Source organism: Musa acuminata, chromosome BXJ2-8 (genome assembly GCF_036884655.1).
Source record: "Musa acuminata AAA Group cultivar baxijiao chromosome BXJ2-8, Cavendish_Baxijiao_AAA, whole genome shotgun sequence".
Lineage (NCBI taxonomy): Eukaryota > Viridiplantae > Streptophyta > Magnoliopsida > Zingiberales > Musaceae > Musa > Musa acuminata.
Window position 1 is genome coordinate 52,601,353 of NC_088345.1, and position 20,478 is coordinate 52,621,830.

Sequence of the window (20,478 nt, forward strand, 5' to 3'; positions counted from 1 at the left end):
TCATTTGAAGTATATGCAATTGCATATACTTTGCATCTAAACCTCATCATTTCTCCTTGCCTTTCTTTTCCCTCATCAAATTTCACTGTTGTAACACTGCTATTCTAATGATTACAAACAATTTGCCACCACCAGTGAATGCTGAAGCATGTTGAGAAAATTGACCTAAACAAAAAGAAAATTCAACATATTCCATTTAATTTATCTTTAACATTTGTTTTCAACACAAAATGAAATTTGTGATATTGACATAGAGGATAACCAATGAAAATAATATTACACCAAAAATTTACCAGAGCAGCAAATGCTACTACTGGCTTAAAATAAAGATAAAAATATAGAGTTTATATTGCAGGTGTTAGCCAAAAGAATGAAAGGCAATCTCTAATTACAATATAAAGTAATGTTCTGTACCTGCAAAATGCGAGCTAATGCTGCTTGAAACTTCTCTAATGGAAGATTAACCAGACGTGGAAAAATAGGCATAACCTAATAACACAAAATATGCGAATGTTCAACCAATTAATAACAACACAAGTGAAAATTGATCATGAAATGAGGTTCTCAAATGATACTGATCGATACCAATAGTCAAAGAAATCCCGACAATAAAAAGATAACACCAGATAAAAGATAAAAAATCAAAATGCACTTCCATCTCATCCTAAAAAAAATTATAACCTTTACGCATGAATAAGTTCAAGTCAACCACCAGAGAAAAACTAGCATAAATTAATTAGAACTGTCATATATAATTATTGAAATGATGGCAATTAAATATAGAATCATTGAGTTCTTTAATAATCCAAAACCCATATTCCAGAAATAACCAGCGTAAGTGACCTTTCATAACTAACAGTCAGTAAACTCTGTATCAAAATGTCAAGAACATGGAAGTGATATGCTTTTTTCAATGATGAAATTCTTTTATTCATAAGTGATGTAACAAAACCTCGTCCTTTGAAAAAGAAGAGAGCATTGGAATGAGAATAGCAGCATCCTGAAGCAGAAAAAAGAATACCATCAGAGGAATAATATATAGCAACTAAAAGAATAACCAGAGTTACAGTCACTATTCTAATACAAAAATTTGAAAATGATATGAATGAAATAAGCTAAATGCAAGAGTAGTACTCAGAGAAGTGACAACCTTTAGCTTAGTCTCATATAGATGTTTGACCACAACAATTAAGTCAGATGAAGGTGTTGATTCTTCAGTCAGAGTCTCCAAGACCTTAGTTTAACAGTACCAAACCATAGCCATGAGAAGTTACAGCAAATTTGTTAGCAAATGAACATAGACACAAAAATGCGTTGGAAACATACACATACCAGAACTACAAGACCTTTACTTCCTTCAGGTGGATCAGAGATCAAGTGCAATAGCTCAGAATAAGACGAATTAAGATTCTTCACAAGGTTAGGGATGTGTTGATGGACAGACTGCACACAATATTACAGTTGTTACTAGTCTAAACTTACATCACTGTAAATACAACAAACTTAGGTGAAGATTGGCACGAGACCTGCTTGACAGCCTTTGGAGCTCTCCCATATATATTAAATACTAATTGGAGAAGACTTGGTTTCTGCCAAAAAAGAAGAAGACCAAAGTCAACTCTCACTGTTAATCTCTACGTTGATGAGCACAGAAAGATAAGAATCCATGATATAAACCTTCGAGCAAAGAGCAAAGAACAATGATGTCTGTCGTTGTGCTTCAGAAAGAGATATTGTTGGAACTTTCAAAACAGAAGTTTGGTTATCCTTATCAGCATCACTCTCAGAAGCAGCAGGCTCTAAAATCTGGGAGCCACTAACAAATGCATCCTGACTAGCCATCTGATATATAAGTTGGAAATTGAAAAATATTATACCAAACAGATACAAAAGGTGCTCTGTTGACAATAAAAGGTGACTCATATAAACAATATAAGATGTAGAACCTTATAAGAAGCCAATACACGCAAGTAATAGACCATAAGAAACAACAGTTGATTAGAGATAATATAATTATGTGATATTATGCAATATAAATAACCGAAAACAGGTCATAACAAATGTCCTGCACGAAGGAGGTTATATAATTTAGTAACAATTGTGATACAGAGAAGAAGCAGCGAAGCAACCAAGATAACTAACTTAACTAGAACAATGACAGAAAATATGAAACCCTGATAGGATTAGTCATTCAAAAGGAAAAAACAAAGAGATGCAAATCAAGATATTTAGAAGAAATGCCAGAAATGGATCTCTATTATTGATTAATAACAAAGTACAAACACGTTTTAGACATACTTATAAAATACGACATGCTTGAAAGAAGAGCTATGAATTTTACAATGTCAAAATCTTGAAAAAGCAAGTTATGGCATGAAAACAAACAGAAATCACACTTTAGTGCATCATATATAACAAGCAGACATCTGCATACCCATCATGTAGTTGATTAGAAATTTATTACAACACAAATTCAGTGAATAAAAAAACATTCAAGCATTGCCAATTGGTTCATAGAAAATGTCATTATTCACACAAAAAAGCCTGTGTATAAATGCAGATGGTCATTTTGGGCCTGAGGGCATGGTAATATCTTTCTGGCATGGGACAATTTTGCGTTATATTGGTAGGAACACGAGCATTCTGACCAGTACAAGCCAAAACCTAGCTACCATCGGTCTGCACCTCCTGCACGAGTCAGGGCTGTGAACTGACACAAATAGAAACTTCAATTTTGGCTTGGTGACTTGCTCTAACCACACAGGAGAACAGGTTACTTTCCTGTTCAGCAAAAAATAAATTACATGAAATTGTGTTTACGTACTGCAGTCGACTATTTCTAATTGTGAACTTCATTAGCCAAAAATACACTGTGGTGTTACGTAGTTCATCTAACATGACATCTGACCATCCAGGTGGCACGCCATTTACCTAATGTTTACAAATATATACTAGCAGTCTATCCATGCCATTCCAACCTTATCAGAATAATGATACCTAGCAATTTTTCCTAGCTTTCAGGCATCTATTTTGGCATCTAATGGCTTAACTACGACACCATGATAATAAAACAATTTGCCATACTTTACCAACATCAAGCTTCCGCCAATACCAGTAAGAAAAGAAAAAGATACTTTGATCATCAAGTTATACCTATCCCATCTGGGAGGCGCACCATGCAGGAAAAGATTAGGGTTTGCTTGGCTGGCTGAAACTGGTGTGTCCCTATTAAAGATGTATGAAACTATGACCTGCCATGCACTGGTTTTATGCATTCCAAAATTTATAAGCCAGCACAACAACTGACATTCTAAAATTTATACTGCACTGGTTTCATGCAGTATAATATATGCTGTGCTACATATGTAGTACATGCTGGATCTCAATCTATTAGACTGAGTAAAATGACTGCCAACTGAACTCTTACAATAATGATCATTATTTATACGTACCAGTATTATATCATTCTTTAGGCTGATCAATACTGATGAGCTTGCTGGTATAAGTTAATCACAATGCTAAGGGTATGCCACTATTCCCCAAAGAGAGTATAAGACACCATACAGGTACACTAGCAAACACCAGTATACTGCACAGTATAGTCAATACAGTTAATAGTGCACTATGAACATTTCTAATTTATGGATAAGCATCCACGTGGAAACACAAACCAGTGCCTTTGACACAGAGAAATAGATTGGGGAAGAATGTGATTAATAAAATATCATGACCAAAGAGAAAATAACAATAAAAAAGAATGTTAATCTTCCGCATCAAAGAAGTGTGATACTGAAGTGCAAAGAAACAATGCTTATGACATACTAAATTAATCTACTAGAGAAATTCGAAATATGAAAAGTATAATTTAATGAGATATATATATCATATAAGCTGTATCAAATTACTTCTGTTTGTTGTTCATTGGAGTATACAAGACTGGTATCCGCTTCTGAACTTTGCTGGTCAACAACCGACAATAGCATGCGCACTGCAAACTGCTCAATTATATCTGAAGCAAAGTTGAGAGGATAAAGTTTGTTCGCAACCTAGTATGTCACAGTAAAGCAAGATTAGAATTGAAGAAAATAACAAAACAAGGATAATAACATAGGAATATTGCCAGTGTCAAGTAATGAATTCAAAGTATGCTTACCAGTCGAATAGCTTTAGCTCTAACTTCTTCTTGAGAATGAAGAGCGCACTGCAGGCCAAACATAAACTCATAAGCCAAAACACTAGATATCCGTAAGTACTGAGAACTAAATATGATGAAATAGTTTAAGGTTTTCAACTTTGAACCTGCTTAATTCCATGATTGGACAAGTTGTGAATGGTTAAATATCAATTTAGACCATATAAGTATGCATGGTAGATATTGCAGCCATATGGTATGACTAAGATCTATGCATCGATAAAATACACATTTTGCCCTAATTCAGTTTAGTTATAGTAAAGGACATACAATCAATGGATAATCATTTTGTAACTTTGTGCACTGATCAATAACCACATTGTCACAAATCACAGCCCCTTTGGTTTGGGCTCAAACCCCTTATTTCCTCTAACACTTAGTAGGTTTACGATTGAAACTGACAAAAAGATTGAGTCAGACTCATATATACCAATCCATAGCCTTTGAGTGCCTATTTTTTTACCAAAACCTGAGAGATTTTGACTGCCACACAATGCCTTAGATGAGTTCATTTTGCGTCTAGAGATAAATTTACATTAGAAGCCATGAACATTGAAATTACTAATGGTTGAACCATGGTTTGCGGTTTCAAATACCATGCAGGTTCCTGGCCAAACCAGCACAGGTCTAGTACGTGCAGGGTGTACCAACAATGGTACATCAGCACAACGCCTATACTTTTAGGATTTCAGCCATCCAAAACCCTTTAAAAAGAGGGGGAGGGAAGAGCCTTGCTAATTTGGCTGAACAGCCATCTTTTGCAGTTCAGAAGAGACCCAACAGGTCTCTTTAAATTGGGTCATGTTGAGGTGTGTTTACTGCAATGTTTAGGCCGAGTTTAAGCCCTGGTTATCTGCTGGACTACTTGGTATAGAGCGTCCTGCATACTTAGAATTCATCAGACCTGTACATACGGATCCATTGAAACATCAAACCCTGGGTTGAACCAACCTTTAGTTCCATTATCATATTTGAGTCTTTGGCAAGAGGGGTTTGCACCTCCATCCTTCCTCTTGAGAGGATTTAGACTTGAAAGCATCTCACCACTATTGAGAGCCAGAACTCCCATTTCCGTTCTTTGTGCTTCCAATACCAACATAGACAAGGACTTGTAACAAGGAATACAGGCATGTCCTAATGTCCTACTTTCCTTTTTTCCCCCTTATTTCTTTGTTTTTCTTCCTATCTAGCTACTAAATTAAAATAACACGTGGAAATATTTCTTTCTATTCATCTACCTTTTTGCCCTTCCTCTTTCTTTACCTTTTTTTTTTATTTTTCATGTCCAATAGTATGACCTTGTCACCATGCAGCCAATGCCATTCTATACCAATGAACCAAAAAAAGTCCATCTGACAACTTGCAACAAACACTTACTCGAAAGAAAAAGCTTGGTGAAGATGAATTTTTATATGGTAAGACATACATGTCCAAACTAGAACTTGAGAGAGGATAGCTGAGAGGCACAAACCATCCAAGATAATAGCAGGATTTCACAAGTTATATGATGTCAGCATTAACAACAGAGGAAAGAGATAAAGACTTGATTGCAAACTTTTCCTCAAGGGGAAGATACAATAGTGCTCAATTAATGTAAGTTATTCCAAGATAAAGTTGTTTTCCAGACAAGATAGATCAACGATTACAAATACAAGAATGTGTAGGGAAAAAAAGAGTAAAGAGGAACTGAATCACGGAATTCAAAAGGTGCAACCACATTACAATCCAAAACTAGAATTAAATGTAAAAAAACAAGAATACAGAAAGAAGATGACATATATTAGTTGACCCCAAAATTTTCAAATGTTCTAAGTTCTAACGCAAAGGTAAGGATATGTCAGAAAACATTGTAGCTGTGAAGTCATTAAAATTGGTTTCTTGACAAAGATGAGAGCAGCTTGGTCCAACTGTCATGCCCTTCGTTTCTTGCCAACTATGAATATTGACTTTACAAGTTCTTACTCTCAGACAATACTGATAACCATTCTGGGGGGCGGAGCCAGCATCATGACATATGATACCAGAATACTCTTATGTTAAAAAGAACAAGTGCAAAATTTGCCAACAAAAGAAAGTTACACATAATCAATAGTTCAATACAAACTACATAACTCAGAAGAGAAGCAACTTAATATTTCAATTTTCAACTATAGTTAGCAGGTAATAGTTGAGCAATTCATAGACATTCTGATACATTTAGTTATTGTGGTAAGAAATATAAACCTTCAAAGCAATATCCAAACAAGTTTGTCGATAAGGAGGACGTCCCAAAATCAAGCTCCATACAGCAACAAGACCTTGAGTGACACGATCACCTTCACGATTTTCTCCTAAATTGTGCTCATAACCATTTGAATGACACAAATCTTCCAACAATTTCAATGAAGAGTCAGGTAGAAATGGAGCTTCGCTAAGCAGTTTACTAAATGATTTATCTGTAGCGGGCAAGGAATCCAGCAATGTCCTTACCTGCCAATGCAACAGCAAATAAAAAATTTTAAAGCAAGAGAAAATATTTTAAGAGACCAAGAGACTAAAAGAAATAAAAGTTCGCAATACATATTAAATTTCAAAAGAATGCTTACAACTCCCAGAAGAAACTTCTCATAACTACTAGCAGCTGAGGAAGAACAATCATCTAATTCAGAAATCATAATTGCATGCAGGTGATAGAGAACATGCATTGCAAGCTCGTGCCCCTGCAAAGGTACAAAAAATACTGAATATGTGAACGCAATCATATCTTAAAATGAAATATACAAATTTTACATCAATTTTAAACAAAAAAATTGATAATTTAAATCACATAAAAGGAATAGTTAGGGAAATACACATGCATAGCTGAAATCCTGCATATAAGCAGTTTTCATTTTTTCAAGTGATGACCAAGGAACAGACCTGGCAAGCAATAGCCTGGAAGTCCAAGCTAAGCTTATGTACACCTCCACATTAACACGTATATGCATATATATAATAACAACACATTCTTACAGAAAAGAAATTTGTTATATCAATATACATCAGACATTCAGAGGCATAGCAGCACAAATCCTATGCTTCTTGAGCTAAGATTATGGTGATATAACCATCCTTCTGTTACTTTATATCTTGAGTGCTTCCAGAAATCATTCCTCCACTAATAGAGAATATCAAGCATTTATAATAGAATACCAAGTTATTTGTATAACATGCATGAAATAGACATAATTTCAAAGAATGCAAACACTACAATCAGAGCACTTGAAAAGGGTCTTCCAAACAGCAGAAGCTACAGCACCGATAGCTATCTGTAATGTCCAAACTATTTGAGTCGGTTAAAACGGCCTTCTGATAGGCAAGAATCATAGTTTGTAGGATTAAATCATGAACCAGGAGTTCACAATTGCATTATTATTCATCCATGAAAAGTTCATGAGAATTAAGAATGAAAATTTATGTTACATAAGATCGGATGATCATATATTGCACAGTTCTTCAAGAAAGCCAGCAGTGATTCTACAACACTGTTTACAAACATGAATTTGTTGGAACATAGATCAGCAAGTAAATGATAATTGTATCAATTAATGTGACTCCACAATAGACAGACAAATACTTACACATATCTTACTACATATACCATAATTTATACCTCCCAAGTTCAAATGCAACTTTAGGTACTGGACCTATATCGGTATATGGCTAGACAGATACAAGTTCAGTCCATGCAGGTGTGCAAACACATGATGCACTGGCATGTACCAAGGGGAGTATGGAGGAGGACAAGGAGAAGGAGAAGAACAAGAGGAGGACAAAATGTAGCAGACATTAGATGAGGGGCGCTGGTTGGGTGACAGAGAGTGGAGAGGGAGATTTACAAGCCCTAAAGGAGCATCAGTGCCTATTAGGGCCTTTAAAAAAGAAAAGAACAATGTCTTGCCACTTAATGAAATAGGCTGACAAGACTGCCTGAAATGGGACAGTCAGGATCCTGGTTCAAACCCGAATCAATAAGTATACAGATTGGTCAGTGTCAAATTGAATTCCATACTTCTTCCTGTCTAGCATTGTCATTTAATTTAAGCGATGGACATATAAATCAAAAATTGGAAGTAGTGACCAAAAACAAATTCTGCTGTGGAAGTAAAAGTACCTGATCATGATGGTAACCCAGTATATGTTGTTGTAAAAACTTAAGAACATCACCATCAATCCCAGTTTGTAAAAAGGGAACATAAAAGAAGCAAAGAACAAAAGGGAAGGAGGAGGAAAACAGAGGAAGAAGAAAGAAGCAAGGATGAGGAAAAGGAGAAGAAAAAGAAAAAGAGGAGGACAAGATCCACAGGAGATGAGGCTGGCAACAGGCATGCAAACAGTCAGGTGAAGAGCAAAAACGGAGATGCTTACGAGCCCTTAAGATGCATCAAGGCCTTTAAAGGAAAAAAGGCCGATGCATTGCCACTTAAATAAACAGACTAGACCACCCAAAATTATGCAGTCTGCGTCCCAGTTTACACCCTGACAGGTAAAATATCAGTCAGCATGGATTGGTCAGGGAAATTGAATTACACGTTCACTCCTTATTAGCCTTGTCATTTAATGTGAGTAATGGGCATCGAGATAAAAATTGGAAGTAATGATCAAATACAAATTGTGGCGTGGAAGTAAAAGTACCTTATGATGATGGTAACCCAATATGATATGCTGTTGTAAAAACTTAACAACATCACCATCAGCCCCAGTCTGCAAAGAGGAAACATAAAAAGATGCAAAGAACATTAGAAATTTGCATTAATCATAAACAGTACCCAAATTAATGTGGCAAAGCAAGTGACAAACTTCCATATGGTTTTTAGACTATCATTTCCACCTAAAAGAACCAAAAGCAGTGCGATAAAAAAGTGAAACCATCAATGTGATTAAAAGTAGGGTTCATCGTGTCGACCTGTACCGGGCAATATGGGCGGTACCTACCGATCCGATAGGGGACCAGCACATGGACTGCCCTATACCGGGCGATTCATAACAGGGGACCCCATATCACTCGATACGGGTCAAAATCTGACCTATACCAGTCAATAACGATCAGATTTCTACCGATACTGATCAATAGCTAGGATTTGTTGAATTCAAATGGTCCATTGACCATTTGAACTAAATCTAAGGGTTTTTAAAACCTTTCTAGCCTCTCATTCTCTTTCCTTTCAGTCTCTCTAACTCATCTACTCTCACAATCACTTTCTCACTCATATTTCTCTCATTCTCTTATTTGCACTCTCTTGAACTCCACAAAACTGTGATTTGTGGATTAAATCAAGCTTGGAAGGCTAATTAGAGAAAATTAACACCTAAGTTAAAGGAAGAACTCTTTAATCAAATGTATGTAGATAATTTCTCAATCGCATTAAGTAATCCAGTTGGTCCGAATATATGGCAGCGATGTGCACAACAATCTCGACCGACAATGGCGACGACGCTGAGGAGTCAATCGTCTCAACTACACAGTTTGAGGATGGTGCATGGACAGAGAAGTAATATTTTACGCATGCCACCTAAGAATCATATCATAGAGCTCGATGTGATAGTTGGTCATTCTTCTCTAAGTAGTCGTACGATGATTGATGTTATGATATGGAGTAACTGATTAATGGCGAAAGTAGAAGTTTTGATATTCTTCATGCTCCGCACCAATATATGCCACAATTGTACTCATCTCAGAAGTTGCCTCAGGCACATGTGGTTCATGACGATCAGACTATGACTATCACCACATTGATGCACTAATGGCATACGATGTATCGGTATACTATGTCGTGGGATCAATTTATGAATTATGTCCAACAAACATATTAAATTGATATATAGATACACAGGATCAAGGACCTCAATCTACTGCCTGTGAGTCCCGTCATTCTTTTTGGCGGTAGAATCAGGTATATCCATCGATCAATTACTTAATTCATTTATATCTTAAAGTTTAAGTTGTTTAATAAATAATCTAACAATTTGAATCATTTCTTTGTAGATAATTCAATATCAACAGAAGGACGATCTAAAATATACTACAGTGCTACTCCTCAAAGCCCGAAAAGGATATGTGCCGCTATTCTTTCCTAATTTAGATTATTTTTGCTAAAATTATACTAGATTTATATTTAATTCCAACTTAAAAACTCTAATCTATTTTTTTATTTTTAGGAATTTTTGGAGCTATTTTTTACCATTTTTTTGTGTGATCAGTACATCCTACCGTACCAAAACATGATATGTCGGTACATAGCAGTACATACCATAACACCGGCCGGTCAATACACCGATATGCACTAGTAAGGTGAACCTTGATTAAAAGTATTATATATGAAGCATTCATTTTTTTGACAGAACAATAACATCTTGCCATCAGAGTGTCTATCCATTACAACAAGTGGTAACATAGAAACAAGAAATACATTTTGAGATTGCACACTCTAGATATGAAATAAAAAGAATATCTAACGATTAAACATACTTTTGTACACCACAAACAATTAAAACTACAATTTCATAGATACACACACCGATATGTGTAGAAGTCTATATAAATGGCCCAACATGGATAATTATTACCTGTGCAACCAAACGTGCTAGCAAAGGAAGGCATGCTTGACCACATCCTGTAACTTGGAGATGCTTGTAATCTTCAACAATCCGTGTAACTGCTAACCTGTGCAGTTCACTTTTCTGCTCATCCATTAATTCAACAAGAGGTGGATGTGTGGTCAAATCATGACTATTATCCTCAGGGGTCAATGATTTAACATCAGGTGAAGAAAACTCATCACATTCTGAAAGGTTATGAACAACACCTTCATTGGCAGTAGCGTCTGATGGTGTAGATGCTGCCAGTTGTTCTTCAATAGATTCTACAGGAGAAATCTCCAGGTTGGGTGGTGTATCATCCAAAGATTGATCCACTATCATAACATTATCCTGAACTTCCGAAGTTTCTGTTGTTTGCAATTTCTCAATCATCTGATTCTGACCAACTGGCTCATCAGAGGGCTCTACATCAAGTTTAGAAGCCAACAACGAAGAAGAATGTTCAATTTTGATGGCTTCTGAAATAGCAACTGGTTTACTGGATAACTGAGATGGCACAGGCTGCATATCATGGCTATTTTCCAAGTTTAAGGACACAGAGTGTGAATTACCAAATGCCACTGATCGACGGGGATCAAGGCGGCGAGGATCCTATAGATAAAGTACATTAAATACTATCCAATTCTAAATCTTACAAAGGAAGGCAAAAGAAAAAGAATAAAAATGTCGAAAACAAAGATTAGTATATACCCTCCTGGGGTCCCGCTTGGACTCGGTAGAAAGACTAGAGAAAGAAGACACATCAGGTGTTACGCTGAATCCATTAGCACCAACTGAAGATGTTGCCAGCTCAGAAGGTAATGAAGAAGTCGGTGCAGAAAGATCTGTTGCAGTAGTTGATAACACCTGCGACGAAATGCTGGGCAAGGAAGTCTCTTCATTTGATGATCCATTATTATGCCGGACAGATGCTACCACTAAGTTCTTTGGAAGATGTTTCATAGTTTCTATAACTATATCAGCCATAAGATCAGCGTGAATATTTGATATAAGAAGCTCGAGCGATTCAGCACCTCTTTCTCCTTCAGCCAGCAGCGCACCAATCATGGCAATCATCTTTTCAGCAGGTGACAAGTCACTACCCACGAGAGATATGCTTGAGGAATAATTACCATTTCCATCATCATCATTATCATCTGCTAAGTCATATGCCATTTGAGTAGAATGTGCTGTCTCAAAAGGCATATCAAACCGTATCCTCTTGGCAGGCAACTCCTCAGAAAGAACATCACTAGGTGGCAATACAGTCTTATTCCTAGTAACATCTCCAGATACAGACTCTTGAATGGATAGTGGATCACCCTGATGACACACATAAAAAATTTGAATACAACTTTCTGAGTTTCATTAGAGTTGTGCTGTAGATAATTAAAGAAGAAGAAACTATATTCAATACCTTACTGACTCGAACATCATGGGACACACGGTCCATAGTTCTCGACATTCTCTCCACTTGTCGAAGAACTTGATCAATTGATTCACCTGGGCTTATTGCTCGCAATGCCCTTATTATCTTTTCTCTTGACTAAAATAAATAAAATGAACATATTAAAGAAAACGATCAAATTATGACAACAAAAAGTTAAACTAGAAATCCAGGACAGCTTAAGAGTCCATAAAGGGGCAGATGTACAGAATTTCTAAGAATTATCAATGTGACAATCAAGATTAGTAAGAGACACAACAACAGAAATGACAAATAACATCATCAAGCTTCTCAATGCACATGAGAAATCTACCCAAAAACACCTAAAGCAACTAAAAGATTTTTTTTCTTTTCTGTAGTGAAGCTACAAATGCAATACATCAGTTATTGATGTCATCAATAAAACATTTTTGACTAGGTAAGGTCACAAAAAGTCAAAAACACAAACAGAAAGACAATAAAACTACTATAGATAACAAGATTTTACAAATTAATTGATGCCAGGTTTAACATCTTCTCAATAGTTGTTCTACTTCTACCTATAAAAGCATAACTTTTCCACTTCAAGCTTCCTCTTCATTATGACAGAAACATAATCATGGGCTTATACTGAAAAAGCCCAATTCACTCCCAATCATCCAAGTCTTAATCTACTTGGTAATCTCAGAAAATATAAAATTGTCAGTAAGGTATCAGTCGACTGAGCCAAGTACTTCCGACTTCTTCCAGACAACCATACAAAAGAGTCCAAAACTAATAGGAATTTATCCTTTATCTTCATCTATAACCACATCAGCATGTTCAACCGTCACTGTAACGCTAGTTAGATACTCATCGCAGTCCACCACTATCAGTTTTGTCTAAATGAATCCTAGTCCGTTCTTTGAAGCTCCCTTGGTGTACATACTTGCTCCTCCCAACTCATCAGTTAATAGCATCATATAGTCTAAGTTCGACTAGTTCTTCAATTTTAAAAATATAGATGTTCATTCTTTTATTAAATCATGTACATGTACACTGGACTGCAGCACCTCTTAAGTAATTAGGTAGTATGTACTATGAATATTTGTCTGAAATTAGGTATACTTGTAAAAATACTTCTCTTAAAACATACCAAGAGAACATGTAAAAGAAACCAATCGAGAGATAACTGTTCTGTCATTAATAAAACCAAAGATAGAATTACAGAAACAAGGAAATCAATATTTCCAACTGCCATACATGGAACCTATTCTATGAAATGGACATGGCACCAACCACATTAACTGAAGTTAACAATGAATAAAACAAGGATCCACGAAATTATGAAAAACTTGGAACTTTGACCACTTAATTGTCGTAAATAAAAAGCTAAAAGTTAACAATTAATGCAACAACAGAATCATAGATTCAACAACTTATGACATACTTCCCAGCAAGGTATGCAATACCGTACCGTACCAGTGTTTTGAGGGTGGCTTGGTACGATACGGTACCGGTGTACCGAGCAGTACACCCTAGTATACCAAACAATTTTATATATTTTCTTTATTACTGTAATACTGTAGCACTACTATAGTATAACACTGTAGCACTGCTATAGTATAATATTGTAGTATTGTAGTGGTACCGGGCGGTCCGCGTACCGATATACCATCGGACTGATACGTACCGCCCGTACCAGGCAGTACCATTCGGTACTGCATACCATGCTTCCCGGTTCCCACATCACTCCATGAAAAAGAAGGAATATTTCATTAAGTTATGGGGTTATTGATCTCAAATATTGGTTTCATTTTAAAATGTATATCTCACTTATAATGGTTCACATTTTAATAATTTTAGTGTCTAACAAATTATTTACATGACTCCACACAATTAATTCTCTAATATTTCATACGACTCCAACTTATAAACAACAGGAATGCAGAGAAGCCCATGACCATTAATAGTTTGTAGTTTGTACCTGCCATATGCGTGACAAACACATAAAAAGGATGGTACAACTAACTACAAGGACACAACCATTCATGAACAAATCAAGATGTAGAACAGAATTTTTACCTCAGTGAATGATGGATGATTACACCGTAGAAATCCTACAAATGCAGTTCTCAGACAATATCGGATGCTTGAAGCGTGACCACCGTTTTGAATTTCAAAATTAGGATCAAAGGCAAGCAGAGCAGAGAGAATAACTTTGTACCTAAGAGGCCTGTTCTTCGCAATGCTTGCAAGACTGGAAAGCAGAACAATAATGTTAAAGTAAAACTTAAGTGTACATGATCCAGTTAGCAAGCAAATATTTGCAAACCTTGATGCAAAGCCACCTAAAACAATCCGAACAGTCTAATCCAAATGTGCCAGTGAAAATTTGTTATAATAAGAGAAAAACTAAGACACAGAAAATACCTTTGAAAACCTAACAAGAAGATGGCAATTTTGGGTGAATTGAGCTTACAAATCAAGATTTTATCAACAACAGTAAAATGAGCTTGACTTCCAACAAAAACTGAAAGACAATCAAGTCCAACAAATAACCTAAATATTCCTAAAGACGAACTATGCTCATGCGCTTTAAACAATTAACTTCTTTGACCTAAATTTTCCTTGGCCAATAAATTGACATCCACTCCTCAGAAACATATAATTCAGCCATCTTCCATAAAAAAAGAAAATTTCCAATAGATTCAAGAAAATTATTTTACCGTGTATCACAAACTCAGAAATCTATGTCAACCATAGACTGTTTTGCCACATGTCAATTCACATGCCAAAGGAAAATTTTTAACAAATTGTCCGAGATTTTCAGGTTTACACCTGTGTCATGCATATGTATTTACGTGTGTATCAAACCAGCATGTGCCAGAAGGGTGACAGCGAGATTAAAAAAATTTAAATTTTAAACTTATAATATTACATTGACAGGAAATGACAAGCATTGGTCAGACTCAGGTGCACCCCATGCATTGAATCCAATTTCCACCAGTGTGGTATGTCATGAAAAACCCTTTCATCCTTGCTGGTTAGTAGAACAAAATCAACCAGTTGCTTCCTTAATAACATTTCATAAAGCATATAAAAGAACTTATTACAAATCTTACTCAAAACAAAGAGAAATACTGCATCATCATATTCTTGACTTCACAAATATCATCACACAATTTCCAGCTCAAATAGCATCACTTCTATTTTACTCAAATGTTTGTATATGCAAATCTTACTCAAAACAAAGAGAAAAGACTGCATCATCATATTCTTGACTTCACAAATAGCATCACACAATTTCCAGGTCAAATAGCATCACTTCTATTTTACTCAAATGCAAAAATCATTAACGAAGAACATAATTCAATCCCATGGAATTTTCACTACCCATGAAATATTACTCTATAATATCAACTGCAGAAAAATATAAATGCAGGTCATGAACACATTAATTAAAGCTTCCAGGCTTCCAGCATTTAACTCAGTTTCAGTCTCATGTTATGTTCTATTATTTTACATCTGTCTCAAATATAGCATCATCTTGCTACTAGCTATTTCTGTCGTTCACCTGCGGACCAGGTACTCCCATCCAAACTCAGTTAATGTGCCTATGTGCATGCACACATTTATATCAGAATACATAAAAGAGGTTGACAAATGCACAAAACAGCAAATGGTTGATATGCATTGATACTCGAAAATACAAATGCCACAAACCAATTGCAAACTACTGTTTTTGCATGGGAAGAGAGACTTATTCTTGACATTAGAACTGGGTGATCATATGATAGTTCACATATAATAATGATATAAATCCCTACCTGTTAATGACAGCAATGACCAAAGAACCACGGAGATTATTAGTCAAGTGCAGAAGATCCAGAAGAAGGTCAAGTGTTCTGTCTGCTTCAATTTCCAGCATAGCTGGATTGAGAATTGAATTACCTCTGATCAAATGTAAGACATTAAATCTCCTTCCTTTTCCTGCTAATAACAATGCAACAGAATATTTAATTAGTTCCAAACAATAACATATTTGCACACGAGTTTTCCAGAAAGCATATCTTCACTAATTGTTACAAATGATAATAATCTATATGTGGGATCCTAAGAGAAAGAGACTGGTACCTTCAGTAAATAGTACTCCACCATCCTTCTCATCAGGCGAGAAATACAATATACAGGTTTCAATAAATTTTACAGCAAGCACCTTGATTCCAATTGATCCAGGCTACAACAAAAAAGAAGGGGAAAAAAACCAAGAAATATCAATCAACATAATTCACAAGATTGTAGTGTCACAAGTAGAAGAGAGAAGATATCACAAGGACACATTTTACTATTACACAGTGGTGGGGGTTAGCTTGACAAGATAAATAGGAACTTTATGAGTATCAATCCCTAAAAGCTGTATTTTCTAGAGTATTAGCCAGTGTTATCAAATGCTACATGATATTCTTGATGTAGAGTAGAATGAATTAAGTTCAATAAAAGGCAGCTAGCTTTAAATGCCAGGATGTTAGTAAATAAGTAAATAACTACATCTAACTTTTACTAGTTAAGTTGTTAATTATGAGGGAAAAAATTGGTCAAACGTACAAGTCTGTTGATAGTTCATAAAAATCCTGCATGGGCTTCACAAAGCAAACCCTACCTCCATCAGAACCCCACAGACTGCCCCCTTGAACTGAACCATCCAAGACCACATTTCTTCAAGCCAATGCTCAATTTTACTAGAACCATGGAGCTGCGATGTAGAAATGCAATGTTAATGTTAAAAAAGCCTTGGGAATAAACAAATTAATAAACTACATGAATTATCTCAAGTTGCAATAAAGCAGAAAAAAGGAGGTGAATGCTAGCAATGGCAGACCCCAGAAAATATCATAGGTAAATCAATAAGTCTTCAGAAATATAGGGAGATAAAATAACAGTTTCCATCATAAAATATATGAAATGATGTCAAATATTGTTCCTAAAGTTGATATGAAGGGCCTTCATTGAAATAAAAAGACATAGTTACTACAGGATGCACAAGAAAAAGGTGGCTACAACTATCATTAAAAGAATAAATGTATCCATCAGTACGAAATTTAAGGTGAATAGCATGATGTTGCATTAATAATAATGGGATCACAAGGTATCAGCAAGTACTGATACATATTTTTATCAATATATTCCGGCATGAACAAGCATCATTTCTATGCAATAGTACTCAACTTTCCTGATTTGATATTTTTGAACATACAACTATAGAGAGTCACATGAAAACCATGACAAAATAGAATTCTGAGAGTTTTCAATTCTTTTCCATAATATGCAAGGACTGAAAAAATATTTGTTGAGCTCAAGCTGGTCATAGGCCAGCAACATAAGTAGTCATATGTTGTTATTATGTGCTGGAGCAGCATGTGCCATACATTGTCAAGGCTTCCCCCAGGCCATATCAGATGCATGGAGATGCATATGTATACTACATAGTATGATATGCCCTCCAATTGACACGGTATAATTAGAGTACTTTTCCAATCATTTGATGTATTTTTTTCAATGATCAGTTTAGCCCAGCCCATTGAGATTTAACTTTTAAGGGCTTCAGTAGTCTCCAATCAAAAATTCAACAATTGCAACCAAAAAAGTCATGAAAAAGTGAAAAACTTCAGACATATACACAACACTCTAAAGAATACAAGTATGCTTCTAGAATAACAATATCCATCAGCTCACTGGCTTTAGACCAAAAACATGGAAAATGTGAATATCAAAGTCAAGAAGTTACAGTAGTTGGCATTCTTTTATGGAGTCATCTAAAAATTATCTCCAAAACAAGTTTTTCTTCATATAAAGGTTTCAGAAATTAAAAAAATAGAAATACAAACTTTTGGTACAAGAGAGAATTATATTGATAAAATTTATTCTGACATGATAGTAAATTGTTCATAATACTCCATCAAAGAATTTGACTAAGTTCGAAATTTTGAAACTTTTAAGGACTAGGCATCGATAGAATAATTAGTCTTGTCCATTCCTTATATTTAACACCTTTTCTATCTCATATATGCCTAAAGAGATAAACATGTATTGTAATGAATCTATCCTATAAACAAAATCAACTCAAAAACACCAAAGACAAGACCTTTAAAGTGGAATTGAAACCTTAAAATGATTAATTCCAATAGAAACTATTTGATTCCAGTACACAACACAAAATTAACCTACAACTGGTCCAACATTGCTGGAACTTCTGAGATTGACAAATATTACAATTATTGACAAAATTTGAATGAAATAGGCTAAAAAGATCAGTTTCTGCAGAAGCTTAAAACTTTGGTGCCAGTATTCCACTGTCATGTTTTGTGTCTCATATTATTCTTGTCGGATATCCATGGCAACAACTACACCAACTGTTTCTGCTTGATTAGATCATTTCTAGCCATTGAGCTCTAACAGGAACAGTATATTAGTTTATTTGAGTGCCTTGTTACATAACCTATCATTCATTAATCTAACTTGTGTTGTTAATGAACTATTCCAGAATAATAAACAAAGATATCTGATAAAAAAATAAATATTATGGTTAATTATAAGTTATCCCCTACATTTGTGCATTCCCCGCCAGTTAATAGATTTTTTTTCACAAATTGAAACAACTTTTCATGTCAGAATTATCAGGTTTCTGCAAAATAAAAATTCCTTGGTAACCCTCATCTAGAACGAACAGGATAGCAAGAGCAAGTTGCTCCATAGATATTGGACAATGCTTTTCAACAATAAGGAGAAAAGTCATAGATGAAGTCAGAAAGGCTACCATCTTATGGGTAACATTCTGTAAATTAGTAAGGGCTTCAAAAAGTATCGCCTTCAACGGAAAAATAAGCATTCATGAAGCTGAATTCAAACAGTTGAACAGCTTATCATGGCTGTGAACTTAAAAAAGACAATTATTGATAACATTTTTATAAGATTGCCTTTTATTAGCATGAAAGGGGACGTTGATGTGGCCCTACCAAAGAGCTAGAACCATGCAGTTTGAGCTAAAGTTAGGAAAACTGATAATCTTTTGGAAATTCTAAAAGCTCGGCTTTTCATTTTTTTCTGCAATTTCTGGCACAGCATTCATAGTATTAGAAAATGAAACATAAATAAATAAAACTTCAAAGTATAAACACAAAAATAGCTGACCCCAAATAATTAAGACTTACGGCTTTGTTGTTGTTATTGTTGTTCTTGTTGTATAAGCACAAAATAGAACAGCAATAGAACTAGTCAAGGAAAATCCCAGATTGGTTCTTTGGTTATTGTTTGGTTCTTCTAAAATAAAAATAACCTCAAAAACTTTTACAGAGAAATAATCTCAACTGTCAGAAAAGTGAGAAACAACATTCGTATATATAATTTAACTGTGCTATGTCTGTATGCCTGACTCAAGAAGAGAAGGGTTTAATTCGAATCAAATCTACATAAAGCTTTGTAAAGTGCTAATCAGTACCATACCACTTTAAATCGTTCTTCGATCTTGCAAAATTGAGGCTTAGCTATAACAAAAATACTTATAACATTCAACGAACACAGAGAAGAGAAACCGAAGTTAGTACAAGTATAAGAAGTGTTTTCTACAACTTGCCTGAAACTATATCTCTGGGATTGAATAGTTCTAATTTTAGATATTTAGGAATGTAAAATCTTAACAGTTTGTGTTTCAGAGTTTCATCCAAATGCAAAACTTGATATCAAGGTCATGAGAGTCAAGTAACTGCAAGCCACTAATTTCTGAACTGCAGGCACATTCAACTTATCATCATCAAGTATGAGACAATGATGTAGTAATTAGGATCGCTCTCCCTCCTGCTCACTGTTTATTTTTAACAAACTTCTGATGCATGCAAGTAACTGCAGTCATGGCGCTGACATGAAAAGACAATGGGAAATAGTGGCACTAAGTTGGAACAAGCACAATAACTAAAGCAATAACATTCTAACCATAAAGCTTCATAAAATAGTGAGATATACCAATGATTGGGTAACTTGTTTTCCATTTCTGTAACTCGATGGACTAGCTGGATTTCTTGTTCCTTTTATTGTTGTCTTGTTATGTTTTATTAAAAGATTGCGATGAACAAAAGCATGAACAGGACCCAGCATGATAAGCTGAAGAGTCTGTTTGATTTTTGAAGGCATAAACAAGCGTTGGCCCTTCATTTAGCAGTGCAGCAACATATAGTCTGTTCACAGCCTAAAATGATTGGAAGATCAAAGAAAAATCAAATTGTATTAT

General features: G+C 35.2%; 1 protein-coding gene across 4 annotated transcripts in view; it reads right to left on the bottom strand.

Moving 5' to 3' along the window:
* LOC135586056 (uncharacterized) overlaps window positions 1–20,478 on the bottom strand; it is a 28,002-nt gene that overhangs the window by 5,431 nt on the left and 2,093 nt on the right. The window contains exons 3-20 of one of the 4 annotated variants that reach the window (XM_065122996.1): window positions 16,858–16,950; window positions 16,332–16,434; window positions 16,025–16,187; window positions 14,280–14,454; window positions 12,207–12,335; window positions 11,501–12,112; window positions 10,778–11,401; window positions 8,846–8,914; window positions 6,778–6,891; window positions 6,416–6,661; window positions 4,154–4,201; window positions 3,906–4,046; window positions 1,678–1,842; window positions 1,527–1,589; window positions 1,333–1,443; window positions 1,151–1,234; window positions 953–1,000; window positions 415–489 (exon numbers count right to left, since the gene is read on the bottom strand). In XM_065122996.1, coding sequence (XP_064979068.1) covers window positions 415–489; window positions 953–1,000; window positions 1,151–1,234; window positions 1,333–1,443; window positions 1,527–1,589; window positions 1,678–1,842; window positions 3,906–4,046; window positions 4,154–4,201; window positions 6,416–6,661; window positions 6,778–6,891; window positions 8,846–8,914; window positions 10,778–11,401; window positions 11,501–12,112; window positions 12,207–12,335; window positions 14,280–14,454; window positions 16,025–16,187; window positions 16,332–16,434; window positions 16,858–16,950 — 3,063 coding nt within the window. Of the gene's footprint in view, window positions 1–414; window positions 490–952; window positions 1,001–1,150; window positions 1,235–1,332; window positions 1,444–1,526; window positions 1,590–1,677; window positions 1,843–3,905; window positions 4,047–4,153; window positions 4,202–6,415; window positions 6,662–6,777; window positions 6,892–8,845; window positions 8,915–10,777; window positions 11,402–11,500; window positions 12,113–12,206; window positions 12,336–14,279; window positions 14,455–16,024; window positions 16,191–16,331; window positions 16,435–16,802; window positions 16,951–20,478 lie in introns of those variants that run through there. The other 3 variants (XM_065122995.1, XM_065122997.1, XM_065122999.1) reach the window with 3 other exon arrangements.